Genomic DNA, 23,266 nt, shown 5'->3' with positions numbered 1-23,266 from the left:
CTCTGAGCCACCACACAGCCGCCCCCTTCCCTTTCCACCTGGGGCCGCCTGCTGCGCCCGGCCCCGCCCTTGGACTCTTCGCGCGGGCCCGGACTCTCCGCCCCGCCCCGCCCCCTCGCGTCCCGCGGCGCCTGGCGGGGCGCGCGCCCGCCAGCTTCTCCACCCGGAAGAGCCGTCCGAGCCGCCAAGTTGAGGCGCTGCGCGGCCCGGCGTCCGTCGGGAGCGCGGGCCGGGCCGAGCCGCCCGCCTGGCGCCTATTTCGCCCTGGCGCAAGGCGGGCCCGCCGAGCCTGCGCGCCCCCGCGGCCGACGGCGCCTCGGACGGCCCCGCGCCAGCGCCCCGCCCCGCCCCCACCGGCCTCCTCGTGCCCCTGGGGCCGCAGCGCGCCCCCGCCGCCCGGCCCGAGCTCTCCGCGCCCCTCGGCCTCGGGAGCAGCGCGCCCCCGGTGACTTGACACTGCGCCTCCGCCAGTAAGTGACAGCCGCTGCCACGTTTCACTGCTATTTATTTTACTCTCCCGCCATTCGTCCCAAGTCTCGCCCACATCGGGTCAGTTCAAAAACTGTTCCACTCCGGGACCGGCCCGGCGGGAGCCGCCCGGGGGCCGAGCCCGGGCAGTGTCAGAGACCTGCGGGGTGTGAGGGCAGGGGTTGCGTCCAGAGTCGGAAGTTTGGAAAGCAGTCCTCCGAGCGTGCCTGGCTCCTGCTGTGCCAGCGCCCGCGGGGCACCGGCCGGGCGGGAGGGGCGCCGAGGGGACGCGGCGGCGGGCGAGAGGGGCGGGGCAGGGGCGGGGCTTGGACGGGGCGCCCCTGGGCCGCCAGGAGGGGGCGGGGCTCCTGGCTGGTGCGGCGGCGGCTGGGCGCCAGGCGACTCCCTGGGGTGCAGCTGGAAGTCCCCGCTCATCCACCCTCCCTTTTCTTGTGGGCGTTTCAGTTTGATCTAAAGTAGCGCCAAGTGATTTTATTTTGACCTCAGCTATTCAATAAGAAAAAGGAAGGGGCGCTTGAAAGTTATAGGGTTAGGTTAGCAAACTGCTCAGAAGCAGTTGATCAGTTTTGCGCAGATATTCAAAGTGAATTCTGTTTTTAAAAAAGATGCTATTTCAGCTAAGACCAGGTCAAATTTAATTTGACCTTGATTTGAACCATGAATTCTGCAGCTGCCCCTTTCCTGCCCTGTGTGGAGCTGACTTTTAAATTGCTGAACTTGTGGCTCCAAATTTAATATGCATTTATGGAATCTTAGAGCTTCTCTTGTAGCCGCTCTTGCTTGGGAGTGCAATTTTTCTTTTTTTTTACCAAAGGCCACGTTGTGGAAATACTGTATGATTAGTTTCATCCCAAGTGCTTTTTCTGCTTTACACTTGGCTGAACTTGTATTACTTAACCAAAAGAAATCACTTAACGTGCGGTGGCCATAGTGATGTTCGCTTATTCTCACGGATATACAGATACACACTGGCATCCTGTAGTTGTCAGGACTCTCGGCCTCACTGTGGTATACCCCAGTTACTCCTTTCACACCTTCCGGAATAGTCATTCCCAGAGAAGGCAAATTGTTGCTAATAAATAGCATGCGTGACACACATTTAGGATGCTAACTGGGAGCTGCATAACAGACTTCTTTAATCATCTTTCTGTTTGTCAAGCCTAGTGCAATGAATGTTGGTTGAATGAAATAAGTCAGATTAAAGTACACTTGTCCTCCAGTGCCCTCTCTGTTTCCAAACCAAGTAAGAGTTTCTTAGATGATGGATTCGGACAGTTGTAACTGCCCATTGCCATCTCTGGGATGGTCACCCCATTTAAATGTAATCCTTCTCTCCTTTGTGGTCCTATTCGTATTGCATTTTACCACTGATGGAGCTCTATTTCATTTCATCTGTCCTTGATTCTCTGAAGGCATAGAGGACTTTTTATTGTGCTTTTCATTTCCCAACATAATACCTTTTATGTGTTATCTGCGGGTATATGTGAAGAAGAATGAGGGTAGGCCCTTTTAATCTGTAGATACAAATTTTTAAAAAAATATTGCCAGGGGAATGAGATAGGTGAAGTAATATATACTGTACTTATTTTTGATCCTAGTTATTTATCATTTGAAGCCCAATTTTCCTTTCCTCCCCTCAGTTTAATTATCTGTTTTCTTCACACTCTTGACAGCTGTTTTTGCTGAAGCCAATAGTTTTCCTAGGTTAGGAAGAGAAAGTAGGAAACAAATTCCCCTCCAAATGTAAATTTCTAAAGCCAGTCTTAACTATTTAAGTCAGAACTGGCTAACTATCTGAAACTAATAGTGTGCGTTCCATTTATGTAGCAGAATACACAAGAATATGTGTGTGTGTAACAAGAAAGAATGAATGGAGAGAAAGATATGTTCTTTATGTGAATAAAACCTAGAACCAGGGCACTTGCAAAGAACTCTACCAGGAGGAACTTTAGCCAAAAGACTGGCATTTAAGATTTTATACTTGATAGCATGTGTGTGTATGGAATGTGGTTATAGAGAAGGCAAGGGCCTTTTACATACTATATCATATGGTTAATGAGGACGAAGTTTTGGGAAAAGATATGGGAAAGGCATTGGACCATTTTGGATTTCAATAGTCAGTACCAACATAATTCTTTGACTGAGATTTAACCTCACTCACTTAAAAAATACATTTACTGGGGCCAGCTTGATGGTGTAGTGGTTAAGTTCGTGTGCTCCATTTTGATGGCTTGGGGTTCACAGGTTCAGATCCCGGGTGTGGACCTACACACTGCTTATCCAGCCATGCTGTGGCAGTGTCCCATATATAAAGTAGAGGAAGATGGGCATGGATGTTAGCCCAGGGCCAATCTTCCTCAGCAAAAAAAAACAAATACATTTACTAGGTGACTATAACAGATAATTCAGATCTAATTAAGATTTGAATTCAGATAATATTTTGAGATTATAGTGTGACTCAAAGTCAGGATGATTTGCAACTAAACAGTCTTTTTTGTTAACTTCTGTCTAAGTCTACAATACCAAAGGTGTAATATGGTCCTTTCTTTTTCTTTAGTTACCTGGATTCAAGATGAATGTTGATCAAGTTACACTGGTTGGTCAAGTGTTTGAGTCGTATGTTTCGGAGTACCATAAGAATGATATTCTTCTAATCTTGAAGGAAAGAGATGAAGATGCTCATTACCCAGTTGTGGTTAACGCAATGACACTTTTTGAGACGAACATGGAAATTGGGGAATATTTCAACGCATTCCCCAATGAAGTACTAACTGTTTTTGACAGTGCTCTGCAGAGATCAGCCCTTACAGTTCTCCAGTCCCTTTCTCAGCTTGAGGGTGTCTCTATGAAGCAGAATCTTCATGCCAGGATATCAGGTGAATCACTTAAGGATTTTACTGCCATAGTATTCTCTAGGAGGATTTTGAGACATCCTAATACATATTGAATTCTGAGCACTAAGAAATAATTGACAATGACACTTAAAAATATACCCGTTGTGTAGTTGATGGTCACTGTTAGAGCAGAAGTGATTTTATACTTTTTTCTCTGGACATTTGAAAGGCTGGGGTACCAGCCGTGCCAGCTGAGGGGAGGGAGAATGTGTGGAGACAACTGTATATTTGTGTGCACATATACCCACATGTAGGTATAAAATTGTAATTCAAAGCAGCTTTATGAGCTTTTGTGACTACTAGAATTGATAATACAAAGAACTAGAAAAGTGGTAGATGCTACCCAGTCATCTTCAAAACTATTGTAGGAAATTCATTATTTTTATATCTCAAGTTTAGCATTGTGCTGGCCACCTATTAGACACTCAATAACTTTTTGTTGAATGAATGACAGATCAGGCATCTTAATTTTTAAGAAACTGCAGTGGAGCAATCAACTTGTGGTGGCAAAGCTGTGTCTTTGAATTTCTGCAGTCTGTAATTAAGTTGGAGAACACATGTACCATTTTGTTTAAAAATAAATATCTTATAGTACATTTCAGAATGGTGGGGATTTGTTATTAACAAAACACTTGCTATGATTCTGCAGGGGAGGAAAAAATTTTCCTCTACCCTTCTTGGTTCTTTGGCTGGCCTAATAATTAAATTGACATAAGGCAGATTAACAGGAGAAAAACAAATTTAATTACATACGTACAGGAGCCCCTTAAGAAGATGAGACCCAAGGACCTGAAGTAATTGATATGGACATATCTCTATTTCAAAAATTTCTTTGTTCTTTTATCCGTGAATGAATCAGAAAATGATAAAGATTTTGTGTTCAGCGCTAATGGTGGCTTAGTGTCTGATGTACCTCGTGCTTCACTGGGATAGTTGAAGAACATACTAGTAATATGTATAGTAAGACAGAAAGGTTAAAATAAACTGACATTTCTATCAAAACCCTTTCTCTTAGCCTTTTTTAGTACTCGGATTTCGATTGTATATGGTCAGTTTTGCTTAACATTATGTTGCCTTTATCTTTGTCTTATAAGTTTATTTAAAAATCCTAGGGGCTGGCCCAGTGGCGCAAGCAGTTAAGTGCATGAGCTCCGCTGTGGCAGCCCGGGATTCGCCTGTTTGGATCCTGGGCGCACACCGACGCATTGCTTGTCGAGCCATGCTGTGGCAGTGTCCCATATAAAGTAGAGGAAGATGGGCACGGATGTTAGCTCAGGGCCAATCTTCCTCAGAAAAAAGAGGAGGATTGGCATCAGATGTTAGCTCAGGGCTGATGTTCCTCACACACACACACACACACACACACACAAAAATCCTAATAATATGAAATGAAAAAAAGAATCTGAAGATCCAGAAATGTACTCACCTCTATTAACCTTTTCTTAAAATAATATAGTTACTTTACTATACAAAATAAACCACTTTTTCTGTCATGTTTTAGACTAATTTGCTCAATGCTAAAAAAAATTTATCCTAACAGGTACCACATACATGAGTCAGGAAGATGTAAACTGCTCTTTTGTTTCTAATTTGAGAACATTAAGGATGACATATTGCCCTGTTCCGTAAAAGTATAGAAGATAATTAAAAGCTAATTTTCTTAGGAAAATTGGTTGTAATTGCATTAGACATAGGACCCTTGCTGGGGGTGAGCAGCAGGGAATTCACTCGTCCTGGCCATACTTCTAGAGGAACAGTGAAGGGTGGTGAGCATTTGAGGGACCTTGGAACTGAGTCGTGCCTTCTTCCGCCTGCCACTGGCCTTCTTCCCAAGAGAGTAATCTCTCTCCAGCACATCTCCGTATGCAGATTGAAATAAAACCAGTTTTATGTAGACTTGTCATGAGCCAGCATACATAGGCCTAGGTCATCATTTGCAAGGAAACAAAGGTGTCCCTGGAACCAAGGAGTGCCTTTTTACTCTTCCTGGCAGAAGATTCCTCCAGATATAAAAGGCATCATTTATGCAATGGTGCATTCATTTGACCATTTTGCTTAGCTATTCCATTTGTTTATGTGTGTGGGTGCTAGCCTGGACTTAGGGAAGTTTTCTTGCAGAAGGGAAAACTTGAGTGCGCTCTTCCTGGCCGAGTGAACTGAGGAGAGTTCTCCAGACAAAGCAGAGAGAGTGCCTAAGGAGAGGTACAGAGATGAGGAGCCCCATGACATGCACAGAAAAATTCAAGCATTTTGTTCTGGACTGGGAGATTGGAGGCCAGATATGGTAAAGGTGAGGCTAGAGAGAGAGGGAAAGCCCATTCCCCCTTATCTTTTATTCACTAATTTTCTCCTTATCTGAAAGTGCTTAATAAAACACTGGGCTGGGCACAGAGGGGCATGAGAAGGATTTCAAGAAGTGACCCTACCCTCCAGATATAAAATGGTTAAGGACCAATGCAAAGCAATATATGACTAAGGCCCTAGATGAGTGATATAGGCAGAAAGTGATTATGAATGTCCTTGTCATGTTGTCATAGCATTGGAGGAGGTCTTGTGGCATGTGATCTAAGACCAGAGGCATGAGTCAGCGATAAGAGAGTTTAGGGCATTACTATTAAATGAGAGGAGGGCGTGGGAGATTTGGCAACTGCTCCCAAAATGTAAGTCCCTTCTATTCTTAGAGGTGATGATATACAAATCAATAGAACTATGGGACTGAGGATTAAATAAGTGGTTCTTCTGGGTTATATGTTGGGAAAGTTATGGTATGCAGAAAATGCAGGTATGTGTATATACATAAATTTTTGCCTAAATTTCAAGAGGTTTGGGGCTTTCCTAAAGCCCAGCCAAGGCCTCTAATCAAGAACCTTGATTTAGATGAAACATTAACCTGCATCCTGAGGTCAGTGAGGATGGAGTAAGTGTCCAGGTAGGGAGATGGGTAAGCCATGAACTGAGTGAGGTAGTCAATCAGTGAATGTCTGTTGAAGGAATAAATAAGGAAATACCATTTTCAGATGGAGAGGGGCAGAGAGAGTGGAGGACCATTTTCAGATGGAGAGGGGCAGAGAGAGTGGAGGGAAATCATGACGACTCTTTTTGATACACTAAGTTTGCAAGAAGATATCTAGTTTGAGACATGTGATAGACAAGAGGATATTTAGCTATAGAGCTTGAGAGACAGATTCTGGCTAAAAAAAAAAAAAAATAGAGTTGGCACTTGTTGCTGTATATGTGGCAGCTGGGGATGGAGGCCACCCCATCAGGAAGAGAATGCGGGATCCAGGAGAAGAAACTTAAAGTATAATCATACCAATTATGGTTATTTCTCATGAGCTTGGCAAATCTGATAGATTTGTCTTCAGTGTGCACACTTATCAGGTTTCGGAGCTACTAAATTCTAAGGACAATACAATAGACCGTGGGACATGAACCCGCGTAACAAACGCTACCTCTATAAACCTGTTAGGAGGCAGCCTGTGACCATTCCAGCCAGCATCTCTCTACTCTAATGGTGCATTGTAGCCAAACATGAAAAAGAGGGCATTTCTGCATAAGAATTTTGCTTGGCATTTTGCACCTTTTAAGTTGCCTCTTTATTAACTGTGAAAAAGCACAAGGTTTTTAAAGGATCAAGTGATGCTTTGGGTAAACCTCTAGGTAATTCAAGGCTTGAAAACACTGTCAGATTTATGTATTAATAAATCCTGAACCTACCAAACAAAACACTAGCCTTCTAGCACTGTGGGACTCTATGGTCATTATGCTACCATCTCTTTATCACTCAGCTTTGTGGTTTACTCAAAGAGACATCAATTGATTTTATGTGTGGCACGTGGCAGTATGTTCTTCAGTGTGGTTACAATTATATACTGTATTTCGATCCTACTGAGATAGACCTCTTATGAGAATCAATCCTTTTTTTAATCCTGATCATTATATCATCTAGATATGTACTTTTAAAAAGAGTCCATTGATAATTGTTATTCAAAATAATTCTTTTCTGTTTTCTTAATTGAGTTGATCTGATTTTTTCCAAAGTAAAACACAAAGATTTTTTTTCCTGAAATTATACTTTCTCCCCCAGGAAATATGAAAAGAATATATTGCATAGAGTCAAATCCCAGGGTATAAGTTGATGTGGTTTTTCTGTTTTTTCTCCATCAGGTTTGCCCGTCTGTCCCGAGCTGGTGAGGGAGCACATCCCTAAAACCAAGGATGTGGGACACTTTTTATCTGTCACTGGGACAGTGATTCGAACAAGTCTGGTGAAGGTGCTGGAGTTTGAGCGGGATTACATGTGTAACAAGTGCAAGCACGTGTTTGTGGTCAAGGCTGACTTTGAGCAGTATTATACCTTCTGCCGGCCGTCCTCATGCCCCAGCTTGGAGAGCTGTGATTCTTCAAAATTCACTTGCCTCTCAGGCTTGTCTTCATCTCCAACCAGGTGTAGAGATTATCAGGAAATCAAAATTCAGGAACAGGTATATAAATCAAATAAATGAGAAAATTAACAAATTTGAAGAAGTGTTTTTCAGCTATGGGGAAATTGCGTAGGACTAGGGAACACAAAACGGCTTACAGATGGAACTTGTGTTATCACTTTGTGGAAGATCACACGTGAAACTGTTGCACATATATCAGTATGTGCAATCAGTTTTTAGAGACCATGAAATAATCATCTTTTTATATAGAGCATTGGCAAGAGGGTTGTGGAATGACAATAATTATGTGAAAATTAGAGAAATGAATATTTAAGTAGTTCAAAGTAGCTGTTCTTAATTAATGGATAGGAGAAAATTAAGTGGGTTTAACTGGTTGTTAAACATTGGAGTGGGCAGGATTTGGGGTTTTGGCCCAATTTTATTTGCTGTGCCAAATGAGGTATACGTAAACACTTCAACAAATGAGAGTGAGCCTGATTGCCTTTACTTGCAGCTTAAACACAAAGGTTTACTCTTTCATCTAAAATAAGTAGGAGATACGCAGTCCAAGGCTAGCGTGTAGGTTTCTCAGTGTTGAGGACTCAGACTCCTTCTGTCTTTCTACACCATTCTGAACCCATGGCTTCTATTCTTATGGTTGTCTGTGGTCCAGGATGATAGCTCCAACTGCATCACATCTATCCCAGTCAGAGAACAGGAAAAAGGGATGCCATCTAACCCAAGTCTCTGTTTAAGCACTCTCCCTCGAAGTCTCCTACAGCATGTCTGCTTATATCTCATTGGCCAAAACTTAGTCATATGACCACACCTAGCTGCAAGGGAGCCTGGGAGAGATAGTCTTTTTACTTGGCACATGTCCACATGGAATAAAACCAGGGTTCTGTTACTAAGGAATATCAAAGGAACTGAGTGATTTGTTCTGGGTATTGTGACTAGAGATCAGGAAAGAACTGCCTCTCTTTTCTAGGTAAGTAACTTTGTTATCGTGTTTAGTATTTGGAGCATTTGTTTATTTTGACCATCCACAGGTAGATTATATTTGGGAATATTTTCCATATTGATGTTTCTGTTTTACTCTAGTTTTAGTGAATTCTTAAATTGATAGTAGGCACAATTTTTAAGAAAATTCCATAAATCCCCATCATAATTAAATTGTATGATAATACCAGAGAAATGGAAACTAATTTTAAGAACTGCTAGGCTTTGGAATACTTAGCATGTATTTAAGCATACTCAGTATTTGTTTTCTTTTCCTTGCTAGGTTCAAAGGCTCTCTGTTGGAAGTATTCCACGATCTATGAAGGTTATCCTGGAAGATGACTTAGTGGATAGTTGCAAATCTGGTAAGAATGAACTTTTGTTAGCTTCTGTAGGAGGTCCTAAAGTATTTCTTAGGAAAAGCCACTTTTGCTTGTGTTATAGATGAAGGACCTGACTTGCCCAAGGTCACTTGGAGAGTTAAGTGGCAGAACGGGAACCTGAACCCAGATCCACTGACTTCTCGTCCAGGACCCTCGTCAGTGCACCATAGCTTAACAGCATTGTATAAAATGCATCAGAGGATGTGCTTCTGTCAAATGCTACTGCATTCTGATTGGTGTCTAGAAGACAGGAGGTGATTGTTTCTCTCTGCTCTGTGCCGGTGACACCACTGCAGGAGTCACATTGATTTGGGGTCCTCAGTGTTTCCATTGGCACATTGCCTGAATTGGGAGGGAACTTGAAACCATACTGAAAGAACTGTGGGTTTTTAGCATGGAGAAGCCTCAGGAAGGAAATGACAGAAAACTTTCATTAGTTGGAAGATTGTGATATAGACATGGAATTGTAATTACAGAAGATACTGTTGGGTTTCAGTGGGCTGAAGCTACAGTAAGAGATCTTGACTTAGTATCTAATAATCAGAGGCATCCAACATGGGCCTTGGATGATGGTGAGTTTCTTTTCTTGGAGACAGTCAAGCAGGTGATGTACAGCACCTTGTTAGTGATTTAGTCCTCATGATGGCAGTTGCTCTGGATGATCTACAATGTTCCAGGCAAATCAAAGACTCTCTGAGCCTCAGAGCTGTTCTGGAAATCTGAGGGCTCCAGAAGCCTGGTTGTTGCGATGTCATTCTGAGTTATGCTTTGATCTTTAGGCCAACCAGGCACCTCCTAAGCTCTCCTCTGCCCCTCTGAACTTACCTTATCCCCTCTTACTCTTCATGAGGGAGCCTGGGAACAAATCAAACTTGGAAGTATTTGTTGAAGGGTAAGGATTAGTATCAGCCCACATCTATAGAATGGAAGTGTTCTACACTGAATTTTAAAATTATTGTTTTTACAAAGAAAACAGTAGGGAAATATTTTGTTTAAAAAATTAAGATATTAGGAGGTTTTATAAATCAGCAGTGTAGCCCAAGAGGGTAAATACTATTCTCTCTTCTGCAGTAACCACATTTAAATGTAAGAGATTTTCTTTTTTCTTTTTTTTTTTTTTTTGTGAGGAAGATCAGCCCTGAGCTAACATCCGTGCTAATCCTCCTCTTTTTGCTGAGGAAGACCGGCTCTGAGCTAACATCTATTGCCAATCCTCCTCCTTTTTTTTTCCCCCCCAAAGCCCCAGTAGATAGTTGTATGTCATAGTTGCACATCCTTCTAGTTGCTGTATGTGGGACGCGGCCTCAGCATGGCCGGAGAAGCGGTGCGTCGGTGCGCGCCCGGGATCTGAACCCGGGCCGCCAGCAGCAGAACGCACGCACTTAACCGCTAAGCTACCGGGCTGGCCCTTTAAGAGATTTTCTTAATAAAATTTGGTATGTTTTTGAAACGGATCTGTTGGTGATATTTGCATATATAATGCAAAATGAAAGAGAATGAGAGAATAAAGGGTGCTTTCTTCAGCTGTTGGTAGAGGGTAGGGCTATAAAATTTACATGCACTGGTCAGCTAAGGGTGAAGATCTCAGACAGAAGCAGACTGCCTTCAAAGTGATCATCTAAAAGTTTTAATCAAAAATTTTTTTTCTGGGGTCTGCCTGGTGGTGTAGTGGTCAAGTTCACATGCTCCCCTTCGGCAGCTCGGGTTCGCAGGTTCAGATCCCGGGCATGGACCTACACCACTGATCAAGCCATGCTGTGGTGGCAACCCACATACAAAATAGAGGAAGACGGGCACAGATGTTAGTTCAGGGACACTCTTCCTCAAGAAAAAAGAGGAAGATTGGCAACAGGTATTAGCTCAGGGCCACTTTTCCTCACCAAAAAAAAAAAATTTTTTTTCTATCCAAAGTACTTGACGTTTTCCACATTTCAACACAGGTATCCTCATCCATCCTTCTTCTCCCTCACTGTAGTCTTAATAGAACTGACAGGCAGTGAAGACTCTAGTATAGAGTTTAACAATCTTTTGGATTTACAGACTTTCAATCTCAAACAAGGTTGTCCTCAGAGCTGCAAAACTTTCATCAGCTTCTCTGACACTACTATTTCCAGCCCAAGAAAAGGTGAATGGAAACTTGTTCCCCTAAAGCCAGCATCTCCTGCTCCCTACACACATTCCCAGGCCTTGACCAGACCTTTGTCTCCGAGGAGGATATAAGAGATTATCCTTTCTCTTTCCTCCTCTTATTCCAAATAACTTAAAAACTCTTCTTTTACCATTTGCCTAGCAATTTCCACTTGCTATCCAACATTTAAGTTAAATAGAAGGTGGGTCAGAAAATGGAAATGATTGCTAAACCTTAGCTGAATTTGTCAAGAGCTGCCTTTCAGTTCACCTCAACATCCCCTGCTTTAAATATTTTCCCTTCTCACTCAAACACCCTTAATCTCTATAAAAAACAGACAGCACAAGTGTGTCCCCTGGGCAGTAACAGGTATGTCTGATCTCTTATTCCCCATCCCAGTTGTCCCCTCCTGGGCAGATCGAAAGTACTTTATTTCTGCAAATTTTGTCATTTCCCTTTTGTTAACCCTAGACTTTTCCAAATGCCTCAGTTATAAAATATTTACTGAGCTGACATTTCAAAAAACGATGAGGCAAACACTCTATGGAAATAAAAGAGTTCAGTATCTAGAGTCAAGAATAATTCTTTATCAAAGGACTCCCCGTATCCACCCAAGAATCTCCAACCCATAGTTTGAAATTTATGTCAAATACATTAACAGTTTATAGTTGTCAAAACAGTGCACCAGGAACTAACACCTTTGATCATGGATTGCCTGCTAAATGGACAAGGCTATGTCAGAGTACTTGTTCGTATAGGACTCTAGATTTTAACCCAAATCTGTCATATCTGGATCAGCAAAGCAGTGCTTGTATGATCTTAGCCCGAACATGAAAATATCCTTTGATAAAGAATAAGATGTTTTCATGCAGTTCATCTAACCTAAATTTTTTCTGCACTGAAAAAAAATCTTAAGCTATTTTTCTTTCACGTGTCACTAATAATAAAGAATGGGTGGATGCAGTCTGTCAACAGCTATTTTTCATTTATCCATAGCTACAAATCTCTGTGGGAATCAAAAGACATAAATGGCATAATCCTGCCCTTCGGGAATTTACAGTCTAGTTAGGAACTCCAGTCTGACGTGCAGAGTAATAAAGTTGGGGGTTGTGTGCTGATAACTCTCAGTGCAGCAGGAGCTCAGAGATGGGTCTAACTGGGGATGGCTGCAGTGGTAAATATGCTTACGAAGATAGAGCAGCACAAGAGACTGGATTGTATAAAAGTAAGCATTTTAGCTTCCTGGAAATAACATTGTCTGTAATCACTTTTACTATAGAATTTGGACTACCATATATACCTCACAGTTATTCTGATGATCACATGAATCTGCCATTCAGTAAATATTTGAGTAAATAAAAACCTGTATGTATTAAAAGCTTTTTAAAGGTATTAGTTGCTCTACAAATGTAAGGTAGGTTTAGTATAATAGCTAATATTTATTGAGCACTTATTAAATTCTAGATACTGTATTAAGTAATTTATAAACATTACCTGAGTTAATTCTCACTATAGTCCTATGATGTAAGTATAATTATTCGCATTTTGTAGGTCAAGACATAGCCCTAGTAAAGTTCGATAACTTGCCCAAGGTCACAGAGCCAGTGAGTGGGGGAGCTGAGATTTGAATCCAAATCTGATGAGTCCATGTTCTTGGCCGTTCTTCGGTCCTCTACATTTTCCAATTATCACTGCTTATTGAAGTCAGATTCCTACTAGTGGGTGCTATATCTAAAAGTTAAGTTCCTCCTTTGACTAATTTAGACACAACCTAAATATAACCCATTAAAATGGCCATACTAGAGGACTGTTCCAAGAGCTCATAGAGAGTTGCCCCAGTCATTTTCATCTAAAAAACTGGGGGCAGACAGTATAGTAAATGCTCATTATTCTTGATTGGGTTTGAAAACCATCCAAGCAGTGGCTTAGGAAGGACCTTGAAAACATGTGTAAAGCAACTTTTTAAGCTGTTTGTCGTCATTTACGATGAAGTTGCCTTGGGCTAGAAATATGCTTTCTGTTCTGTGAATTGCTGCCACTTCCATGCATTTAGCATTTACAGAACACTTTTCTTGAAAATCAAAAGCTTTGCAGATTACGCATTACACATTGAAATTTAGAGAGTGAAAAGCATTTTGCATCAGCAAATATATATTTGACACAGGCTTGGAAATGAAGATTTGCTTGTTCAGTTCAGAGACAATATTTGTTGTGCAAAATATAAATACCAGGATTGGGTTTGGGGTATGTCCAACATCCTTTGTTCAACAAGATTGAAATCTTTGGGGACTAGGATTATGTCTTTTCTCTTTTTGGCCCCCTTTTCTCCAGTAAAATATTGAATGCCAAGCATCCATAATACTTGTTAATTGATGCATTAAATTGTATGTAATAATAAGCATAGATGTCAGCGTTTGGAGAATGTGCTAGAAACTACCCAAGGCCTCTTAGGAAAATCTGTAAAAGTTTAATATTCTGCCCACCAGGAATGGGAGAGTTTCCTCAGGTGGGAAGGAACCGACCAAGAAGAAACAAACAAGAGTTGTATCTTGTGTTTCATAGTTTATGGAAGGAGCTTTGAACTAGAACAGGTATTCAGTGATTTCTTAGTTTGTTCATTCTTTTGTTCATTAAAAAAGGCAGTGAGTAAAATGTTAATTAATTATATTAATTAATATGTAAGAAAATTAATATATAAGAAACTAAAACTAGCATCAGTCATCACAAGATATTCTCTTTTCCTGACACCAAATTGATTATAGTTTAACCTTCTGGCTGCAATTCCCACCTCTTATTTAAATGAGAACTATATGGTTAGAGATTCTGAGAGGACAAACATTTCACCCAATATAACAACAATGAATAAACCATCCAGTAAACCATTTTCCCAGGGAACGGTGATAATTTGGTGTGATTATCAAGTGGCAGATAAAGAAAAATGAAAATGCTGACTTTCGCGTTTAGCTGTGCAGATACAAGTGCCTTTAAAAAAAAAAGTTGGGAATCATTCTTTTGCCCCCAGATTGCTTTCTGGATGAGTGTAGGCCACTCTAAACCCTGATGTGAGAGTGGTTTATTTCTCATTTCTGGTCCCTTGTCATGTGAGTCTGTGCCCAGCAGGCAGGATGCTACCGCTGGACTCACTTGGTGCTTTTTCCCAGGCGATGACCTCACTATTTATGGGGTCGTAATGCAACGGTGGAAGCCCTTCCAGCAAGATGTGCGCTGTGAAGTGGAGATAGTCCTGAAAGCCAATTATGTCCAAGTAAATAATGAGCAATCTGCAGGGATCATCATGGATGAGGAGGTCCGAAAGGAATTTGAAGATTTTTGGGAATACCATAAGACCGATCCTTTTGCAGGTTTGTGACTAAAGGTATAAAACTGATAGTTAATGGCATTTCATTCAATAATAGTTAAATATGATGTCTGTGATTGGGGGCAGCTTACATGCTGCATAACTCAGTGACTGAGGTCAAAGGGTAGTAGCATTAGACAGTACCTAGCCATAGTCTCCCTTTGAGGCCCTTTTCTGGCATACTCTTTTCTGTTTAGAGATCTTACTGGAAACTTAGGCTGAATGTCAAGAGATTTTCCATTTCTAACCTTTTTTTTTTTTTTTTTTGTGAGGAAGACTAGCCCTGAGCTAACATCTGATGCCAGTCCTCCTCTTTGCTGAGGAAGATTGGCCCTGGGCTAACATCCGTGCCCATCTTCCTCTACTTTATATGGGATGCCGCCACAGCATGGCTTGACAAGCAGTGCGTTGGTGAGCGCCTGGGATCCGAACCTGTGAACCCTGGGCCACCGAAGCGGAGCGCGTGCACTTAACCGCTGCGCCACTGGGCTGGCCCCTCTAAGTATTATTTTAACATCTCTAATACTGCAAAAATAGTTTCAGAGTTTTCTACCTTCTTTACCAGTCAAATATACAGTTCCTCCTTATATAAGCAAAACTCATCCTATTATGAAACGTCATCCTATTAAAGCCATATGTCTTTTCTGGTAGACCTTAGATAATAAAGACAGCTTCACACTATTTTAGCTGAAGATTTAAAAATATGGAATAAGTAGGAAAGAGATGATGAGAGTTACAAAGATGCAAAAAATAAGCTTTGTTATTACAGCAAAAATTTTTGAGTGACACTAAGAGATAATGTCACAGATTAAAACATCACAGCCTTTGGGTTCAGAGTATTTTTATTTAAAAATCCCAATTGTATAAACACCAATTAAATCTTTAAATGTCTGTTTTCATTCTTCCTTGGAGGCATCTTCTGAGAAGAATGAACTGAAGCTAGTAATAGACTATTTCTAATAAACTTCACCTCAAATCTAATACATAGTGATTACTTACTTTTAAATCACATGCTGAACTGGACAGATACCATTTCACAAAATAAGGCTTTCACTTGCCTAAATGTAGGTAGTTTGCTTTTGCTTTGTAGAATGATTTTCTTTTTGCTTATGTGTGTAGCACATATGTAGTGGTTCCTGATCATTCTTTTATCTGATCTATACAAAGAACCAAAGATCTCTACATTGTGACTTTATTAAGCAAGCCCTTTAAAAATCACATATATATAGGGGCTGGCCCGGTGGTGCAGTGGTTAAGTGCGTTCCGCTTCGGTGGCCCGGGGTTCGCAGGTTCGGATCCTGGGTACACACTGATGCACCGCGTGTCAAGCCATGCTGTGGCAGCATCCCATATAAAGTAGAGGAAGATGGGCACAGATGTTAGCCCAGGGCCGGTTCCTCAGCAAAGAAGAAGAGGATTGGCATCGGATGTTAGCTCAGGGCTGATCTTCCTCACAAAAAAATAAAATAAAATAAATCATATATATATATATTTTTTTTTTTGCTGAGTAAGAGTCACCCTGAGCTAATATCCGTGCCAACTCTCTTCTATTTTTTTGTACATGGGACACCTCCACAGCATGGCTGGTGAGTGGAGTAAGTCTGCACCTGGGATCTGAACCTGGGCCCCCGAAGTGGAGTGCACAGAACTCGAACCACTTAGCCATGGGGCCAGGCCTGAAAAATCATAAATATTTTTAAATGAATTTTTTTACCTAAAATTGTTTCATAGGATCAGGTCCTTACAAAAATCTATAACTCTTCCTTGGACCATGGTCATTCCTTATTAATTGCAGTGCCACAGCCCAACTCTGCCTACTAACAGCGAAGGAAGGGCGTCATACAGTGCTGTAAGCAGACCATCAGAAGTGCTTTGTGCTGGCGATGAGAGAGTCCATCTTGTTTTAATTAGAAGGCTATAGCTGTACAACTCATTTACTGGATAATAGGAAGAAACAAATATAATAACCTTGTGAGAAATATAAGTAGGAAGACAGGCAGAAAACAAGGCAACATTTTTCTTTTTAGTATGAAAGGATTCTGCTTTCTTAGTTTCCTAAGTACCCAGTACTTAGTGTGTGTGTGTGTGTGTGTGTGTGTGTTAGGGATGGGGTGAGGCGGGTGAAGGTAGGGAGCTGTATCCAACAAGTTGTCTTACTTTTGCTAGTGTAAAGACAGAGATGACTTCACTGCTCAGCTCTTGGAGGCTGACCTGCATCATTAAGACCTGATACTGTGGGTACTGACTAGGAGGAGCCACAGGTTTTATTCTGATCTACAGTGACCTCAGGGATCCCTTGACCCTGGTGCTTAGATGCTGGACAGAAACCCAGACGTAGGAGTTGGGGTCTGTTGGGCCATCTGAATGAACTCTGGGGTGACTCAGTTATCTTAGATCTAAGAAGTTCTCTTCATTGGGGTAACTGAGGGCTGTGCCACAAGAATGGATTACTGGGCCATAGCCACACTATTAACATGGTCTAGAACCAGAAATTTGGGAGGGAGGGAAGGATGGGGGGAGTAGTCACTCTAATGCATTCTCTTCCCCAGTATAGCCAAGGGAACTTCTATTGCCACAACCCAAGGAACTTGAGTTTCTCAACTTTAGAAAACAAATTTAGGGGAATGGCCGTTCCCCTTTGCTTTTCTCTCATACCTTAGACCTGCCTTCATAGTATATCTTTTGTGTTGATTACAATGTTTGGAAATTGAGATCAGAAATAAGCACAAGTAATATAGGTAATGTAATAGTTAACATTTAAGTAGCTCCTACTGTGTGCCAGGTATTGTATGTTCTGTGTGCTGTACACTTATTAACTCCTTGATCCTCAACAATTCTATGCGATACCATTATCATCTCCATTTTACAGATAAGGAAATAGAGACAGAGAGGTTAAGAAACTTGCCCTCAGTCAGACAGCTATTAAGTAGTAGCACTGGGACTTGAATCCAGGCCACTGACACGCGCCTGTGGTCTTTACCACTGAGATATGCTTCCTGTCAGCACATTAGTCACTGAATCCACCTTTACTCAACAAAGCTGGCTCTGGAAGTTTTGGCTTGGACGTCTCCCAGGTCAGTTTGCCTACTGGTAAACCTACTTGTTGAGGCTATACCTTCTTTCTTTGTATGTGTAATCTCTAGATTCTGATCAGAATTTACCCACCTGCTGTCAGGTCTTCTTATCTGCTTAGATCCTAGAACTTTCTTCATCTTTTTCCTCTGAGTTTTCTATCTCAGGAAAGGGAAGGATTCCCTCTGACAGTTAATGACCTGCCTTCCAGGATTTACTAATTCTTCTTGATGGTCCCCTTTGTACTAAAATGTTTTCTTTCCCCACCATTTCTGCCATCCCAGATCACAGCACCATGGTTTAGTTGCCACTCAGTCAATTTTGATTCATTACAAAAAGTAGCCTTTGTGTATAGAGCCATAAATTGTGGAGGAAGGCCCTTTGCTTTCAAGCCCTTGATGGTTTGCCAGGAAAGTTTCTAGAACTGAAATCATCAGCTAAAGTAGTATTTGTACAAGTATTTTCCTCCTGAAAAGAGTTGTCCCTGAAACATGAGTACCGACTCAGAGATAAATCTAAGTCTTGAACCATGCAACTTAGTTACCAGCATGTGGACGTTAATTTCTGGTACTAGCAATGTAGACATACAGAGTACCATCAGAGTAGTGAATTGCATATAAGTTAAGACTTGTTATGGGAGGAAAGGCTTGTTAGAACCTCATAGGTTCTGAGAGCCTCTGCTGGTTGATTAGGCCAGTGACTGAATGAAACACCTACTTTTGTCATGGATGAGATAGGCAGATCCTCAGATTTGGTGTTTTGACATTTCTGAAAACAGAACCTAAAATACTGATATTCTCTTATTTAAAGCACATTATCAGAAGAATCTAGACCTCTAGCTTGGATTGCTAGAGTTGTAGTTTATAATGATCTTCTTAATACCCTGATACCCTGGTAACTTATTCTAATAAAAGAGAGTTTACCAAACTGCTCAGAGCAAATGCTGAATTGCCTGGCAAAGGGTGTTGACCTTATTTCTCTTACACCTCTGGAGAAGCTCCATGAGCTCCAAGTACCTCTTGTGTTAACGGTTACTGGCTCCTACAGTCTGACTTGTTTCTGAGATCAAGCACCTTCCTTTTATTTAGGCAGTGGAGTACTTTTACTGAAATTACTGTATAAAGTACAGCCGGTATTATTTTTGAGGGATAATGTGGGCCTAATGAGGGAGACAAGGAGATTCCTTTCTGTTCCTTCTGAAGTATGATAAACTTATAGAAACTTAAGCAGGTAACACCCGTGAATAAAAAGCAGACTTTTCATCTCATGGCATTAATAAGAAAAGGACTTTTAGGAGCAAACTAAAGTTATTTACTCCTTTTAGTCATTTGGAAATGGTCCTATTGATCATTTTAGGTGGCAGTGTGTTTATAGGAAGATAGGATAAGAAGGGACGTTTCAGTTAGGATTTCTTGAAAATTATTGCTAACTTCTGATCTTTCTGCCCTTCCTAGGAAGGAATGAAATATTGGCCAGCTTGTGCCCTCAAGTTTTTGGGATGTATCTGGTCAAGCTTGCTGTGGCCATGGTGCTGGCTGGTGGGATTCAAAGGACTGATGCTACAGGAACACGGGTCAGAGGTTAGTACCTCTTTAAAAATTTTGAGAACTATTAACACATACAAGGAGAGAAGCTAGAATTTTTCTTTCCTGAATAAAAATTGCTTAGTGAGCTTTAGTCTCCAAATGTAATCTTTTAAAGCTGAAAGTTGTCTGACTATCTAATACTTAGTCCAGCATCAGGAGCTACTTTCTAGAATTGCAGTCTTTCCAAAGACTGAAAGAAATCCTAAGTTTTTCAGTGAGTATGTATTTGTGCTCCAGCATATAAAGGTGCCACAAAATACAATCTTTACATTTCTATTACTGTCTGTGTTTTTCATTGGATCCCCAGTCTCTCTTCAAGAGGAAAAGATTAGAAATAGTGCTTTTTAATGTCTCCGAGTCAGCGTGTCTCTCTCAGATGGCTGCTCTCAGTTACCTGCCTGCTGGTTACCCTTCTGCTGGTAGGTAGCAAATGTGCCATCTGCCATGAGGTGCGGCCGTAGGTCATGCATTCAAGCAAAGATTACTCTAAGTGTGTAATTATGTCCAACTGGCAGAAAGCTTTTTTGCGGCTAACACACAACTGACCTGAATCTGGCATAACGTAGGTTTATTATGGCCCTCATGTGGCCTATGATAACCAAAGTCTAAACCAAAAGACTAAAAGAACATTACTGTAAATCAGGCTGTTAGGAGAGACTTTAAAACCAAAATATAGTACAGTATAGAATAGTAAGTATAATAAAGTTTATGCGTATTGTATGTTTTGATCACCTACTGCTTGCAAGGCACTCTGCTAAATGTTGAGCTTAAAGAGGTGTTTCCTATTAATAGATTTAGAAGATACTCAAATATTACTTAAGAAATTTGTTTGATCAGTGAGATAATACATACCACAGGATATTCATGTGTTCATTTATGTTACATTTGAAAATTAAGAGTACTTTAAGATAGATATTTCATTAAACTACAAAAGTTTCATAAAATGAAAAGGTGTTCACTTAACTGTTGGAATCATAAGTGATTTGATATTTATAAAGCACTTAAAAAATCCCGAACACTTAAAAGTGCTTAAATAAAAATATAATAAAATACTTATATGTCTTGTATGGAAAGATATAATCACAGTAGTTTGGTATTGAAAAATATATTAAAGTCAGGAACTTTATAAGCGAAAATTGTTTAAAATGTTAAACATAGGCCCAAACATCTGGAAATAGCAAAAAAATCTATTAAAAGAATTTAGATTTTAAATGTCACATTCAGAAATCAATTGAAGATTGTTATTTATGATGACAGTTAACTTTTCTAAAGATATTCTAGTTAAATCCTTCCTCAAATGACCTTAAGCAAAAGCAGTATATAAATATAAATTGTGTTGGCCTTCCAAGTGGACCATTTTCTTTTTGATTAATTACACTTATTCATGAGTCTTTTCATAGAAATTTCAAACTTTACATTATTTACTTTTTTCTAGGTGAATCTCATCTTCTATTGGTTGGGGATCCTGGCACAGGGAAATCTCAATTCCTCAAATATGCAGCAAAGATCACACCAAGATCTGTGCTCACCACAGGAATTGGATCTACTAGTGCAGGTATTTGATGTGACAATTTCAATTAAGTTAACATTACTACAGAAGCTAACACAGTGTTTTTTTCTTATGAAAAAGTACCTATGATAGGATAAATTTCAGCTGGTTTTTGAGTTACTGCCAAAAATTGAAGGGAATATGTAGCATTACTTTTGTAGCTCTAAGAAAATATTTTAAAAGCTCCACAAAGTTATTTTCCAAAAACTTATCCCATATATCTGTTGCATCTATTTGCATCTTGAACAATCCTATTCGATTTTCTCATTCTCCAGTGATTGATTACCTTCATACATAACGTATGCAGGAAAAAGTATTAATCATCTGGCATTTTATGAAGAGCCAGCAAACAGAACGTCGAAAGAAATTAAATAGGGGGAAAATCTCACTTTACAAAAGTAGATAGAAAGTGTAGAGCTTAAGGCTTTTTCATGCTCACAGATGGCATGGGCAACAGTAGCTCCTACTGCAAATTCTTAGGTAGAAAGTTTGTCTCAGTATGTGGAAGGTGTACTTTCATCCTCGCAATATGGAGCTTCATTCATACATTATGATTCTTCAGTAAGTACATTTGAAAGCCTTTGCAGATAGAACGTCAAGATTTGATTAAGAAGTGATTTTGGGAAAAAATTATTTAAAAAAACATGTTTTGATGCCATTTTGTATTTTTACACCGTTTTGATTGGGGAAATATTTCTCCTGGTCTTCTCTACTAGGGCTTTGGTTTCACACATGTAAAACGTTATTTGCTACTTGTTAGGGATGCCTAACGTCCATGGCCTGTGCTCAGATTTCTTATGAGAAGCTTATAGTTTAAAACTTAACAGAAAGCGTCAAATGTTCCATTAATGGTCCTACATGATGAGAAGCCCTGTTGTAAGGGGTTGTCACGTTTTGAAGTATAACTAAACAGTACATTAAGCATTGACGAGAAGGGATTTGTGGATTGAGAGGAGTGAACAAGCTTTAGGATACTGGAAGGGAAGTAGGCAAGAACATATATAAGAATACTTCACGTGCATTTTAAAATTCTTATGACCCACTGTTAGAGTTCTGTATAAAAATGATAACAACAAGTAAAGGTTCCCAAGTAATTATGTGAAATGCTTCCTAAGTTAATTATATGGAGTGCCAAGAAATGACTCCTAGCTAATTTGTGGGTTACTAGTAATTTCAGAATACTTGGACAGTTTTAAAGTGAATGGCTGCTGATTCACTGTATTAGCACTTTTCTCTCTTTTTTAATGTCAAGATCATAATCCAGATATGAGAGAAAAGACAGGTAGAGGGAGTATAAATTTTATAACTGTAGAAAAGTTATTGCTACTTCTCGTCTACCCAAACGGCCAGACTTTCTTCAAACTGTGTTTTACAACCCATCAGAATCATAAAAGTCAATTCAGTGAGTCAAAACCAGCACTTTCAAAGAAAATACAATAAAAGATATCAGAATATAGTGCACACAGTAAAGATGCACTATAAGGTGCATTTTCATGAAAATTGTTAATATAAATAATTATTTGTGTTAAGGGGTCATACTTTACTTTTTAAAAAAAATTTTTTTTCTATGGATTACGGTAAAAAGTTTTGAAAACTGCTGCTGTAGACTTTCTTGATAAAACTAGAAACCCCAAATCTTAAAACCAGAGGGTAAGACTGCATGGAAGCCTAGGGTTATATAAGGTTATAAATGAATAAATGCATGCATGCTTCTCAGACTTCCTGCACGTGTTCTCAGCTCAAATGACATCCTCACTTCCTCGACCTACTCACCTATCCTTCCGTGGTCTGAGTAATTTGTTCATGTTTACTTCTCAGAACACAGCTATTTACTATGGTCAAAAAGGGGAAAAACAGTTTTAAACCTTCTAGCTGTAATTCAGATAGTGTCTGTAAATGAGGCTAAACAGGAAAAAAGAAAAATATGTGCTACAATTTCTTAGTTCGTGATGTTTGAATTCTACATCTTTCTATTTTAATTTTAAATTTTAAAAATTATCTTATAGAGGGGCTGGCCTGGTGGTGTAGTGATTAAGTTAGCAAGCTCCACTTTGGTGGCTCAGGGTTTGCAGGTTCAGATCCCAGGGGCAGACCTACACAACGCTTATCAAGCCATGCTGTGGCAAGCGTCCCACATATAAAGTAGAGGAAGATGAGCATGGATGTTAGCCCAGGGCCAATCTTCCTCAGCAAAGAGAGGAGGATAGGTAACAGATGTTAGCTCAGGGCTAATTTTCCTCACCAAAAAAAATAAATAATCTTATAGAAGCATAAAAATTTAAAATGAGATAACAGTTTTTAAGTCTCAAACGTCTGTGAAAATTGGCTGTCCATTTACAAATTGATGGAAAAACCTAGTCCTTTGATATCAATACGAACCAATC

General features: G+C 40.3%; 1 protein-coding gene across 1 annotated transcript in view; it reads left to right on the top strand.

The window, feature by feature from the left end:
• The first annotated feature begins 249 nt into the window (after positions 1 to 249).
• The window catches only part of MCM9 (minichromosome maintenance 9 homologous recombination repair factor), an 87,109-nt gene continuing 64,092 nt past the window's right edge, over positions 250 to 23,266 (top strand). Inside the window, exons 1-7 of the mRNA XM_087444038.1 lie at positions 250 to 470; positions 3,047 to 3,365; positions 7,551 to 7,867; positions 9,090 to 9,171; positions 14,479 to 14,679; positions 19,202 to 19,327; positions 20,769 to 20,888. Coding sequence (XP_087300164.1) covers positions 3,062 to 3,365; positions 7,551 to 7,867; positions 9,090 to 9,171; positions 14,479 to 14,679; positions 19,202 to 19,327; positions 20,769 to 20,888 — 1,150 coding nt within the window. The 5' untranslated portion in view covers positions 250 to 470; positions 3,047 to 3,061. The remainder of the gene's footprint in view (positions 471 to 3,046; positions 3,366 to 7,550; positions 7,868 to 9,089; positions 9,172 to 14,478; positions 14,680 to 19,201; positions 19,328 to 20,768; positions 20,889 to 23,266) is intronic.

Source organism: Ceratotherium simum, chromosome 19, assembly GCF_057802395.1.
Source record: "Ceratotherium simum simum isolate JZ-2026a chromosome 19, ASM5780239v1, whole genome shotgun sequence".
Lineage (NCBI taxonomy): Eukaryota > Metazoa > Chordata > Mammalia > Perissodactyla > Rhinocerotidae > Ceratotherium > Ceratotherium simum.
Note: the sequence above shows the minus strand (reverse complement) of the source record. Positions and strands in the feature narration are given on the sequence as shown.